Here is a 14,334-nt window from a genome sequence, read left to right as displayed (position 1 = left end):
CCAGAACGGCTTGACGTACATGTTTCAAATTTGGTACGAGTGTTTTTATGGACTCAAAGATGAAGTGAGTTGAAGTTGGAGGTTGAAGGTCAAATGTCAAGGTCAAAAACACCTTGAGTATGATATCTCAAGAATGCCATGTCACACAAGATTCAAATTTGGTTACTCCAAAAGCACCTTTGCAGGTATCACAATTACCCTACCAACCAGCTAGCAGCAAGCTCAACAGCCCCACCAACACCCTAACCAGCAGACTGCTTCCCCTCGTGTAATTCCTCGGAATTGCATTTCTAGTGTTGTTAATGTCATCTAGCTAGCCTTGCCTGTAATGTTAATGTCATCTAGCTAGCATTGTCTGTGTTGTTAATGTCATCTAGCTATAGCCTTGCCTGTAATGTTAATGTCATCTAACTAGCCTTGCCTGTGTTGTGAATGCCATCTAGCTAGCCTTGCCTGTGTTGTTAATGTAATTTAGCTAGCCTTGCCTGCGTTGTTAATGTCATCTAGCTAGCCTTGCCTGTGTTGTTAATGTTATCTAGCTAGCCTTACCTGTGTTGTTAATGTCATCTAGCTAGCCTTACCTGTGTTGTGGCCTGCAGTGCGCAGCTGTGGGAGATGTCCACCAGGGTGGGAAGTGATGAATGACACCTGCTACTATTTTCCCACTTCGAGTGGAATTCCACGCAAGGGCTGGGACGATGCCAAGGCAGACTGTATCAGACAAGGGGGCAACTTGGCCACCGTGGACACTCTGCTGAAGCAGGTAAACGCATAAGACAAGGGGACAGATTTGGACCCTGAACTGACTGACATGTACTCAAGGGGACAGATTTGGACCCTGAACTGACTGACATGTACTCAAGGACAGTTCACTTCAACTGGACAGAATGTCAATAACCTGAACGCTAAGTTTAGATGGTCTCAGGGCACTGTGTGAATACTGTAAAGCAACAGTGATAAGAGAAAAACTGATTTTTTATTTTTTTTGAGAAGAACCCAGTTTAGTGTGCCAACTGTCCCCACACAGACAATGTAAAGTGTGTGTGTGTGTGTGTATGTGTGTGCGTGTGTGTATGTGCGTGCGCGTGTTTGTGTGTGTGTATGTGTTTGTGTGTGTGTATGTGTTTGTGTGTGTGTGTGTGTGTGTGCGTGCGAGCGAATGCGTGTTTATGTGTGTGCGTGTGTGTGTTGGAGGGAACACCCACATGTCATATCAGATTGAGCTCAAGCCCGTGTGTGTGTGTGCAGACATTTCTAGTAGGAGTGCTAAGGGTCCTGCACAGTGAAGGTTTCAGCTACAGATCTGGATTCTGGATTGGACTAAGACAGAAAGATACAGAGGGGGCGTGGCACTGGACAAATGGATCTTCACTTGGCACAGGGTAATCGGCATGACATACTATTAACTTGACTTCTATTGTTAAGGTTGCTATTGATAGTGTAAGCACCTGTAAAATATGTTTAATTTTTAACATTTTCAACATTAATTTTTAACTGTTTAATTTTTGTTACTACAATGACCATAATGCTTTATGTTTTTGCAATATGTTGATATGGAATTCGGTACAGACCAATCAGAATTGTTTGTTCTCTGTGTTTTTATTTGAATTTTATATCGTCCAATGATAATTTATACATGTTTAATGCCCGCGAAATGGTGAGCTCTCTGAACATTCGAACGCCTCAGGAGAGGAGCTGAGAGTTGAGTCCCAGTCAGAGTTGGGAGGAGCGAAGTCCTGTTTTTGATAGGCTACTCCATCAATGCCATTCTGGTGTGTAGTGCTATGCCCACTGCGATCTGTATCTGTATATCACGTTTTGTCGGAGGTCTCCGGATCACTGTTATTCTGTCCACTGCTGTGTTGCGGCAGTGTTGACATTTAGAAGCTCGCGTTTTTTTGGGCTGTTGGCAAGCTAAGGCAGACGGCTGCTAGGGGGCAGATAGCTGCTGCCGCCTTAGCTAATTCACCTCTAGGACTTGCCTGATACTTGTCGGGACTCGTTTTCTTCCTCCGGTACTGGGCCCATCGGAGGTCGACAACCATCACGGACATCTCCTGCGCTACACTGCTGACGTCGAGGATCCTTGTTTGAGGTCGCATCTCACTGCCGCTAGCCAACGCTGCAGGGGCGCATTCTGTTCTCTGGTGCTGGGCCCACCAGAGAGCCACCAATGGCTGCGACTGCTAACGGCTAGCTTTGAGGACGACTGAGCGGTAACCAACACCAGGGTCAGCTGCGAGCTGATTCGCCAGCTCGGGACGGTGGATCATGAGTAACTTGAACCCACACTTACACTGACACACACACACACACGTTCTCTCGTTCTCGTTTGGATCATTCGGCGAGTTTGGAGGGCAGTTCAGCGGTTGCTGTCCTGCCTGCAGCTCAGAGAACTGCTACCTGTGCACCACCGGGCCCCAACTGCGCGCTTGTTTTGTTTGTGTGTTTTTACCAATTTTTGTACCTTATCATACATCGCTATGATGAAATGGTTTTGTTCCTCTTTGTAGCAGGTGTCTACTATTTTACATATCTCTTTGGTAACTGCATTCCTGTTGCTTTATGGAAAGCATGTCTAATTATCCATATTGCGACTCTTATATTGCTATATTAATAAATTCATTGTTATTAATATATTACTATATACATTGGGTGTTGACAGCTTACTCTGCATGGCAAACTGTGTTGTGAGGTAGCCTAGTTGGTGTATAGTAATTAATACACTGCAGACATTAGCTCTACATTAACCATTTTATAATACACTATTTAAATTCTGGGGAAATACATCCTGCACTAGCTGAAGGTAAGTGTAGTATTTTTACAGTGGAGGCACCGCGCTACTAAATTTGTATTTATAATTATTCATATTCATATTTACCATTTATAATCCTACTACACAGCTATACATTTATATTTATGATATCAGGAATCTCAGCCAATTCACTATTCCACTGCTGAGAATTCAGGATCCTGTCGCGCCATTATTTAGTGTAACTAAGGGCCTGTCCACACGGCGACGCTTTTTAGGTTAAACGCAGAGGTTTTGCTTCGTCTTGGCCGAGCGTCCAAACGAATCCTGTAAACGCACTGCCCGAAACCGCACTTTCTTGAAACCTGGTCCCAGAGTGGAAAAATCTGAAACCGTAGCCCGTTTGAATTCGTTTAGACAGCGAAACCGCACATCCTGCTTGCGTATCGATGATGTCATCGCCACACCTCAGCTGCCCTGGAGTTGCACTTATAGTATTGCCTAACAATACTAGTTTTCATACATGACATTACCTACGATTACACTCCGTAAGATAAATATCACAACTGGTGCTACGCAGCGCCGATAGTTTATGACTTGGTGGACTGAACACTGTTTTTCCCGGTGTTTTTTTATGCATTCTAGCTACTGTCAGTGACGTGAGAGAACTTAAGTTATTTAGGAAAGTGCGGTGTAAGTTTAGGCTACATTAATTTGTGCGTAGTGCCAGTGTCATTCATTTATTTTACATGTCTTACAACATATATACATGCATTCACAGTCGAGTGAAATCAGATATAAGCATACAAAGACGCTTAGAACTTACATTAAGCCGATGGTAGCACACTGAATGCAAATGCGCGATTTGATGCAGGCAAAAGTATTGACTGTTACTAACAAAGGTTTTATAGCAATATTATAAATGTGGAGACAGAATAGCCTAGAACTTGGGTAAGCCTTGCGTTTAGTAGCCTAATTGCGGTGATAGCCAAAACTAATGTGAATCACGGACTATCCTACAACCAAAGAAAGTAAAGGTGATTAGTAGGCCTACCTGCGTTAGCCAAATAAAGGACGGGACTGCACCCTTCACAAACCGGAAAAATAAAGTGTATTAGTTTTACAGTTGACAGTTCACCATCAGTCCACACAAACAATTCTGGTTTCCTTGCACTAGCCATTTCGTCGTAGCCTATTCTGTCTGTTTGTAAAGCGCAAGTTTTGGTCAATTTCTGTAAAGAAACAGTGCCACCTATAGGCCTGGGGTAACGTGTTGAGTCGTGTTGAGATGGATCCGTTTGGACGCAAATATTCTTGATACGGTTCCAGGGAAGACGGAGGAAAAAAAGATCGGTTTGGTACGTGTGGACTAGGCCCCACAAAGTTAAGCTTTACTGTGCCGAGTGACTAGCACTCACTAAAAAGGGGTTACAATAGCTTTACTAAAGACGGAAATGTTAAGGTTGCTATTGATAGCTTTACTAAAGACGGAAATGTTAAGTTTGAGGGATAAATATATGCCATAAATGTGGAGATGCACCGATATACAGTATCAGCCTTGCATCGGCCGATAATGGCTTCACGGACTGGTATCGGCCTACCGATGGCAGCGGCTGATGTTTATGTTTCTTTGCACCAATTTAGCACTAGCTAGATGTTGTTTTATGCACAAATTGGCACATTCAGCAATAGTTCTATAAAGGACTGAAAGACTTCAGATCAGATATTTTTAAATATAATGAATATTATTGTTTCCCCGCCACTAAAGGGTAAGCTATAGAATTTTATAATCAGTACATCCCTAGAAAAATGGGCAAGCACTAAGCAAAAATGGACTGAGCATTTTTAAATACAGGACAGACTTAAACATTTCTGATAACTTCAGGCACATAACATTTCCTTGCATTAAACCTTGATTCTGATCAGTTTTGACACCACCTCTACCTAATTGATCAGTTTTGACACCGCCACTACCTAATTGATCAGTTTTGACTCCGCCACTACCTAATTGCTTTTGAAATTCTGTTTGTTTCTGCTCCTGTCTCCTGGCTTGCTTGGCCCAGATACTGGATGGACGGCGAGCCCAATGATGACTATGGACACGAGGACTGTGCCGCCACCTACCCCACTGTGAACATACTGAAGAGCTGGAACGACGCCCCCTGTCGCCATCCTCTGAAGTGGATCTGTGAGAAAGAGGCAACAGCAACATCCTAGAGCAGGAGAGGATGGTTCAAACTGCCATGTGGCATAGTTTTTGTTTTTGTTAAAACATTCAAAGGCCAGACCTAGAATTAGTTAGAATGTCACCCCCTGCTGGAGTGGATCTATGAGAAACCAGTCATAACTAGGCCGCAGATGAAAGCTTCTTATTCACCTTTCCTAGTAATATCTGATTTAAAGTGTTTTATTTCTCCCAATAGCAATACAGTAATGAAGAATATTGGTGGTTTTTCATATCAGTCTCAAAATATTTAAAAGGCAAAATATTGTAGTATACAGTTGCAACACCATATGGGGACAACTAATAGTTTTCATTTCATTGCTTGAGTCATTACATACAAAATTGGTGAACTAGTTATCAAATTCTGTCACAATGCTCTAGAATTGCAAAGAGCATATACAGTAAAACTGTGAAAAGTACATATTCAGTGTCTTGTACTCACTCACCTAACTAAAACAATTTGTAACTTTACTGTAGTTTTCAAATGGCTGTACAAATACTGTATAGTGCTGTCTTGAGCATGTTCAGGTAGTGTCACCGAGTTCTGACCTTTTTTTGCATAGGAAAACACTGAGAATAAACTGCCATAATGAAAACATGACAAAGCCATTTGACTATCTTGTTCATAAACGATGGTGTCAAGACTTATCATTTTGATGACACTGGCAGTTTCATTGACATAAATACTTGCTTTTGAGGAATGGACTATCCATTTTTAGCAAGTGACGTGCTTTTCCAGGTTATCCACTAGGTTTTGCAGTTTGCACTAATTGTTTTGAGAAATGCACTAAGTGCTGTGCAAATGTTAATAATGATGTGAGAAAAGCACCAAAGCAACTGAGAAAAACTGTAACTTCCAGAAAGAAGGAGGGGCCTACTGAGCATGTGCAGTAGGAGTGTCATGACTCTAGCTCAGGGATGTCAAAGTCAAATACATTAGAGGGCCAAAAAAACAAAGTTGCTACAAGCCGAGGGCCGGACTGGTTCAATGTTTATTAAAACATATTAAAGGAATTATCCGGAGTAAAATGCACTTTAGATCAATTTACGGATGATTGGGAGTACACAGTTGAGTTGACATCAAAATCATGTCATTCGGATGTGTTTTGAGAAAGTTCAATTTTACCGTTTTTAGTCAAAACTCGTTAGCGTGGAAGTGAGAAGGGCATATTATTTCGCCGCTACAAAACGCTATTTTTTTTACCTCTTCTACAGTTCCAAACAACATTACACTTACGTGGTAGTGAGTAGAGGGTCCCTAAAGCCAAACCGAAGTATCCCGAGGTCTTTATGTGGTCGGATAGAGAGTCCAGAATGAATTTCATCAAGCCAGCACCTTTCCGGAAATGTTGCCATCTCTGCTGCCATCTTTAGGGGAAAGTCCGTAGGAGTCGATTGCCAAGTATGGGAGTAACACGCTCTGGAAATTCACAATTTCGTCACCGTTTTAAAAAAACACAGTCCAGTATTTCTTTTGAAATTGAAATGAAGTTGTATGGACTGGACTATGTTTTTTTTTTTTTTAAACGCCGACGAAATTGTGAATTTCGGCAATCGACTCCTACGGACTAACCAGGGTGCAACATTCAAAGAGTTAATTCATTTTGTCACCTTTGCTAAATTTACCTTTTGTTTACTTTTATTTTACTGTTATGTGTGTGTGCTTTAACATCAGTAAAGGCTTCATTCAGCATTTTGTTCTTCCACTGGAAATGACTCTTCTACATTTGCTGCCTGCAGCATCCTTTCTGTTTTTGTTGTTCCAGCCATGCAAAAAATAAATAGCCTAGTGCTGTGAACAGCAGTCTACCTTAGTTGAATATTCCATTACATTTAATCATAGGCTATTGCAATTTAATGTGTTTATATTACCATCATGCCATATCAGTGTAAAATGTAGCTCAAATTAAATAATAGGCCTACTAATAAAAATACTTTTGCATTCTCAAAAGTCCCAAAAATAATTATCCCAAAAATAATTAAGATGGTTGCTAGGGTAATTAAGATGGTTGCTTGGGTGTTGCTAGGGTACATATGGGGGCAAAATAACAAAGCAGTGGAATTGCTAACGCTTAGCCATTTTTCAATTTTTAGCCAAAAAACTCACTTATGTTGGTCCGATCAGTATGAAATCAGAATATGTTGAACAACGGGACATCACAAACAAGCCAGGCTCAGTTTGGAGTCGGTGGATTATTCCCGGAAGGAGATAAACGGTTCCAAATGTACAAGGTTTCCCTCTTCTGGCGCGGTAACGCTAGGTGCTAGAGGGATGGGACCAAGACGCACGGCACCGCCTTGAAGGCCTGACAACTGTTCCAAAGGTGGGATCTCTGAGACACCTACAAAAAAAAACTGTGAAGGAAAAACTTTTGTTGACCACTCCCACTTCAGAGGTGGAGTTGTGGGTGGTAGCATGGAGCTACAAGGCTGAAATTCAAGTCAGACCTTCTGCACATGACCCACATGGAGCGTGCAAAGTTTCATTCCTCTAGCTGTAACGCCACTGATAATGACTCTTCTACATTTTCTGCCTGCTGCATCTATTTTTGTTGTTTAGAAAACGTTTGAGGTCTTGAGTTAATGCATTAGGTAAACATTGTTTGCTGGCCACAAATAGCCTACAGATGCGTACATTCTCATTTTCTCTCCAAAATGTACCCGTTCTATAGGCTGGCCAAGTGTGTAATTCTGCTGCTTAAAGTTGAACGAACAAATGTAATTATTGTACAGAAAAATGTTACTTTACTTCGTTACCCAATAAAGTAACAAAATTACGCGTTACCTCCAACACTGTAAATAAATATGCAAAACTTGCCTTTGCCTCTGACAGCCAGGTGTCGGTGAACCAATTTTGGAGGGCACGGTTCTCTCTCCAGTTCTGGCTCTCAGTCAGGGCCTTTACTGCCTCTTCATACTGATCAGTGGTGCCAGCTATGGCAATTGCCCTCATTTTGGCCAGAACATCCTCTTTCTGTACAACCTGATGGTCCTGCTTTCTCACCCACTCACCCCATTCTTTTTCCCTATGAAAATCGCACAACAGTGCCCTGGTCCCTGAACATAAGACAGAAATAAGACACCATAAAAGACATCACAGCTTAATTTAGTCTACAGTGCATTTCATAATTGAGGCAGTTCAATGTTCTTCACCAAAAACTAAATTTTAGGGATTTGGCCCCCTCTGAGTCACTCAACTGATCAGGGTGTGAGGGGCACTTGTCAGTAACTGTAACTGCGACTGTGAATCAGCCAAATTGTGATTTAGTCATGAATGTGTGTAGAATGTCCTGCAAAGCATCAAAACCTGAGTATGGAAAAAGTATGGAATTTCGAAATAGAAGATGTGTGCACCATACCTTCAAAAACAGACTCAACAGCCTTGATCTCTGGCAGACTGTAGTCCACCATAAAGTGGGCTGGTTTCCATCCCACATTCCATCCCTTAAAAACCTTCAGTCCCTCTCTGATGGCCTCTGTGGTTTCTTCTTGCACAACCATAACTCCCACAACCACATCACACACATTTGTCCGTACACACAAAACGAATATGGGAAGGGCATAGCGGGTAGTACGGTATGTTGCGTCGAATAGACAAATGTCGCTGCCATACATATTCAACAGCCTTTGCTGCCAGTCTGTCTGGTGGCAGAGGATAAAGGATGTTCCCTCTATATGTAGGTGCAAATGAAAAGAGTGAAAAGGTTTTTCAATACGCCATTTTTGAAACAAGTCCTGCAACAGAATCCATACGTTATTGTTATTATTACACCTCTACAATAACAGATCATCACAGCAAACGAGTATGACTGTGCCTCACCTCCAGGTTCACCTGATCTATTTTTGAGTACCTCGTCTGGTCTCTGGCCCTAGCCTTAATATTTCGTAGGTCCTTATCTGAAGAAAAATAGCGCCGTCTGGAGACAGGTGGTGGGCTGGCCCCCCTAAATAACTCAGCCTTAACAAACTGTGTGAGATGCCTTCTGACCTCACTCACTTTCCTCACACCCTGCTTAGTGAGCTCTACTACCCGTAGCTCTACTCTCACGTCCACAGGCTCACGGATTGCTGTCTCCTTTAAAAGCATCACATTTATAGTTTTAGAATCAAAGTACCATGAATCACACACCATTGCGCTTTAAATAAAATTATCTAGGCTTGATAAGACTGCAAATTACCATGTCACCCGTTGCATGGCCAGCATGTTCAGTTGGCTGTGTGACTGCATACCATGTCTGCCATACCATTGGCTCTCTCTCCAAAGCCCTTCGAAGCAGTTTGGAGGCTGCTTTTTTAGCCCATTCCCTATTTTCAGTAACCTAGCATGCAGTGTAAAGGTGATCATGCTCAAAAATACATTGTGCATACATTCAAGTTACACATACATTGTGCTCACATAATCCTAGCAGAAAAGTTTGCAGCAGACCAACCTTGAATTTAGGGAATACTGCAATCTTACTGTAGTTATGGCGATGACAGCTGGACACCCCACCTTTTTGGTGTCTTGCCAGAGAGACCTCTGGCTGTTAAAGCTGTGGTCCACCATCTGTACAATGTAAGGGAAAATGTAAATGAATGCAATAAAGATAATTTTGTTAATTGATTATATAACAACTTCATATATACAGTAGATACTCCTACAAAAATTACTCCACTGCAAGTGAAAGTTGCCAAGTAAAATTTTTACTTAAGTAAAAGTATGCAAGTACTTGTTTTTAAAAATACTGAAGTATTCAAACTCTATGTTATATATTTTCTTATTGTGTTACTTTTGCATTTTATTTTATTATACACATAGACCTTAGGTCAAAAGGTCAGAGGTGCATAGGAAGCATAAACACAATGTTTCCCTGTCATGCAGAGGCGTATCAAGCTTTTTAAAAGTGTGGGGGTTGTGGGATTGGGAAGTGAAACAATCCGGCCAAATTATAAATAACTCCCTACAGGGATGTTGTAAGTATTTTCTGAGATGGGTGCGGACTATATTGGCGGGTGTCCGAGAGTTTCTCCCCCGGATTTTTTTTAAAATTCTGATTGCTACACCATTTTAATGCAGTTTGGGAGGGACAGAACAAGCAGCGCCCCTCATCTGTGTGGCTCATGTGACACGTAGGCCTTCCTGCTATCATTTCACTATTTGACACTACCCTACATGGAGACACATTTCATGTTGTAAATAAAGTAATCATTTCAGAAATTAAATTGCCTAACAGACAACAGCCTAATTTCGAGGTATCACTGGACTATTAATATGCCTAACTATAATACCTATTAAATAAATGTAAAGGACACAGAATAATGACAGAACTGTAAGCTCAAATTCAAAAACGTTTGAGTACTCAAACATAAGGGAATATAAATAAATTGTGTTGCATATAGTCAGCTTAATTAATGTCAATTTAAAGATTATGATTAGCAGTTTCTATGCTATTTCCAATGATAGTTACAGGAAGCCACGTTATTGTTTAAACTATTGTTGCTTCTAACCCACGTTACCTTTCACTTGCTGCAGGGACGCACACATTGCATGAGCGCTCATAAGCGTTCTACATGCTGGAAATCTTAGTTCTCAGATGTAACTCAAATGTGTCTTGACACCGCCGTTTGTAAGATCAAATGAGACGTTCTAAATGGGACGCGATGTAATGAAGCAGTTTTTTTCCAAGCGTCTTGGAGACGTATGTGTGCTGACTGGGCTATGTCTATATAGTTGATGACACCAAATTAATAGGTAGGCTATTTCTGATTGGGGAAACTTTTAGCCTGTAGTTTATTTTTCTTTCAGTCCGCGGTTCCATAGGCTACCATTCAATCTTGCTGCAAATGATCAGACGTGTGAAGCACCGGGCATAACTAATTTCGCGTCTATGTGGACGAGTAGGTTCATTGTTGAGGAGGCCCATAGTTTGAGAAAAGCTGCAGATCATAGACAGAGAAAGCATAATGCTCTGAGAACAGTAGCCAAGTGCAGTGGAGGTAGTGCTAGTGCAGTGGAGGCAGTGTAGTGGAGGTAGCGCAGTGGAGGTAGTGCTAGTGCAGTGGAGGCAGTGCAGTGGAGATAGCGCTAGTGCAGTGGAGGTAGTGCAGTGGAGGTAGTGCAGTGGAGGCAGTGCTAGTGCAGTGGAGGCAGTGCTAGTGCAGTGGAGGTAGTGCTAGGGCAGTGGAGGTAGTGCTAGTGCAGTGCAGGTAGTGCTAGGGCAGTGGAGGTAGCGCTAGTGCAGTGCAGGTAGTGCTAGTGGAGGTAGTGCTAGTGCAGTGCAGGTAGTGCTAGTGCAGTGGAGGTAGTGCTAGGGCAGTGGAGGTAGCGCTAGTGGAGGTAGTGCTAGTGCAGTGCAGGTAGTGCTAGTGCAGTGGAGGTAGTGCTAGTGCAGTGGAGGTAGTGCTAGTGCAGTGGAGGTAGTGCTAGTGCAGTGGAGGTAGTGCTAGGGCAGTGGAGGTAGCGCTAGTGGAGGTAGTGCTAGTGCAGTGGAGGTAGTGCAATGTAAATGTAAATCAGGTTTCTAGGCCAAGTATACTTGCATTTATCCCATCCGTGAATTAGTGAACAGACAGCACACAGTGAACACACAGTGAGGTGAAGCACACACTAACCCAGAGCAGTGAGCTGCCTTGCTACAGCGGCGCTCAGGGAGCAGTGAGGGGTTAGGTGCCTTGCTTAAGGGCACTTCAGCTGTTCCCACTGGTCGGGGATCGAACCGACAACCCTCCGGTTACAAGCCCGAAGCCCTCACCTGTAGGCCACGGCTGCCCCCAATTATCTCTAGAATTGTGATGATGTTTGTATATTGTTGTCCCATGTGCTGCCATATCACCATGCATGTCATGTCAGTGTGCAAATCATTGTCTTCCCAGACGTTCATTTCAAAGATCCTAAATGGGCGACACAAGACATTCAACATCAGGTATGGGTACTGGATTGGACTGCGAGATAAAGTCAATGAGCAAACATGGACATGGATCAATGGCTCTTTGCTCACTGAAGGGTAAGTCATGTCAGAATTTCAGAACGTCATATCTAGAAATAGAGATTAAATTGTTACCAGTCTGTGATTGGTCGGTACGATAATATTTTACTGTAAAGGTTTTTGGGCAAACAATACTGCTATTGGTATTTATGTTATGTTTCTTTGTTTATCTAACATTGCTGTCACTTTCCAGGGTGCCAATGAGTCTCCCACTACACATGGTTTGTGGAGGGAGGCATGCACGCTCTGTTTCGTGTGACGATAGCATTTGCACGCCTCTGGCTGAGTCTGATTTCAAATGCATATTGGGTTAAGAAAGCGCTCCTCTGGGAATCATCAACAGATAGCTTAACTTGTCGTGTAGGCTAATAAACACCATATCAGTCCAATTGCAGCCCACGAGTGAGCAAACGTTACATTTAAAAACACATTGAGCAATCCCACATTACCAGCAAACTACTCATCTTGACCTACCCTTAGGACAATACAGTAAATGTAGAGTGACCAGACATCCTCTTTTCCGCGGACACGTCCTCTTGACATCTACAAAATGCGACTGGCCAGAATTTCAAAATCGTCCGGGATTTTGTTCTACTTTAGCAGGGGTGTCATCAGACCCTTCAGCAGCAGGCCCAGTAAAAGCTCAAGTCCAGGTTTAACTAATGCTACCCATACATCAGAAGACTTTGACGAGATGTGAAAAAAATTCTTACAAGATTGGAGTCTTTTAAAGAAGCCCTATGCAACAATTTTAGCAAAAATTACCTTAATTATGCAGGTTGAGAGTCATTCTGATGGTTCTACACTTTTTGGGTTGTTTGGTGGGTGCTTCGTCTCCCCCTAGTGCTTCACCGCGGAAAAAACGAATATGCAACTTTCTGGTCCCGGACCGAAGATATCCGGATATGACTCGGCGGAAGGCCTCGAAAATGTAGTCAGATTGTAGTTTCTAAGAAGACTGCAAAACGGTTTAGCGTAGCAGTCACTTGCTACCGAAGCTGCAGGGGGAGCTATGTCGTGAAAAATGCGAGCCCAAATCAGGCGAAAACCCAGAAACAGCGAAGGAATCACCAGACTTGCATAGGGCTTCTTTAACTAATGCCCATTCCAGCTTTACTCAAAAGGCTACAATTAAAAGAATCTTTCCCCAATCGTGTCAAAGTATTCTGGTGTAAGGATGGCTTTAATTGTACTCATCACAGTCATGTCATGCAGAGATCATAGAGACATTGGCCTAGCAAAATTCAAATGGGACCAGAAATTATTTATTTTCTCACCTTCACTTGCGTTAACGATTTTTCAACCTAGAGGTCCAGTGGGGTTAGCGGAAGGGGTGGGACTTGCCAGCTCTAAAGCGAAATGCATGACAAAAACACATCGAGTATCAGCTTAGTGCGGCGGTCGTTCATGTTTTCTGTGTGTGTGTGTGTTTGCAGGTACTGGAGGGATGGGGAGCCGAACGATTACGATTTATTTGCTGAGGACTGTGTTGCCACCTACCCAACTGACGACACCCTTAAGAGCTGGAACGATGTCCCCTGCATTCATCCGCTGGGGTGGATCTGTGAGAAGGAGGCCACAGAGATCTAGAGAACTACACCTACTCAGGGATGTTTAAACAGGCTATGTCACGCTTTTGTTTGTGAAATGTTTAATCTTTTAATCAAAGAACATAACTTTTCCACACCTTTTGTTCCACCGTTGAAATTCCACCTACGACACTGCCAACCAATACCATCGTTGGGCCAATGTGTGCTTGCTGTCTGGGTCTTATTAGCCAGTCCCTCCAGGAATTTGCGATGTTGCGATCGCAACAATTAACGCAAATTCAGCAAATCCAAACCGCAATTTTGTCCAAACACCGCAACTTTTTCGCAAATTTGACCAATCATCTAGCCTGGCTAACGTCAGACCTCATCTCATTGAGATGGGGTCGGGGAACTAGACATTCATTTTCTCGTATTTGAAACGTAGTTTACGAATGCCCAGAGCCGTTTATTGGGCGCTACGAATGTCTATCAAATGCGTCTGTACGTAGCTGTACGTAGCTTCGGTGTGTCGTCATCGTCTTGCTGCCCTCCCTCCGTTCTGTGATTGGTCCACTAACTGAGTCGAAAATTTACTCCATGGAATCCAGGCCTAGCAGCGTGAATAAAATTGTGCGTAAGGCAGCATGGGAAAACCCAGGCTACCAATCATCATGGTTTCCCTGTGAAATTTCACCTACCTCAACAGTCCCTCGTGCAGAATATTGAGTCAGATGCCACACTCACTTCTGCGGACACCAGAGACTGCCCTATAAATTGTTCACTCCTCTGCAGTTTTGATGACAATAAATAGAAGGCTAACGTTAATGATCTGCTTTACTTGCATCTCTCAACCTGGTGTTACTA

At 42.8% G+C, this 14,334-nt stretch overlaps 1 protein-coding gene across 3 annotated transcripts in view; it reads left to right on the top strand.

Annotated features, from left to right (window-relative positions):
* The window catches only part of LOC121715533 (C-type lectin domain family 4 member G-like), a 61,227-nt gene extending 47,430 nt beyond the window's left edge, over window positions 1-13,797 (top strand). Inside the window, exons 5-7 of one of the 3 annotated variants that reach the window (XM_042101368.1) lie at window positions 600-763; window positions 11,829-11,959; window positions 13,378-13,797. In XM_042101368.1, coding sequence (XP_041957302.1) covers window positions 600-763; window positions 11,829-11,959; window positions 13,378-13,531 — 449 coding nt within the window. In that variant the 3' untranslated portion in view covers window positions 13,532-13,797. Of the gene's footprint in view, window positions 1-599; window positions 764-1,248; window positions 1,383-4,815; window positions 5,394-11,828; window positions 11,960-13,377 lie in introns of those variants that run through there. The other 2 variants (XM_042101367.1, XM_042101369.1) reach the window with 2 other exon arrangements.
* The last annotated feature ends 537 nt before the right edge of the window (window positions 13,798-14,334 follow it).

The sequence above is a fragment of the Alosa sapidissima genome, chromosome 8, assembly GCF_018492685.1.
Source record: "Alosa sapidissima isolate fAloSap1 chromosome 8, fAloSap1.pri, whole genome shotgun sequence".
Lineage (NCBI taxonomy): Eukaryota > Metazoa > Chordata > Actinopteri > Clupeiformes > Clupeidae > Alosa > Alosa sapidissima.
This window is presented reverse-complemented; position numbering and strand designations above follow the sequence as displayed.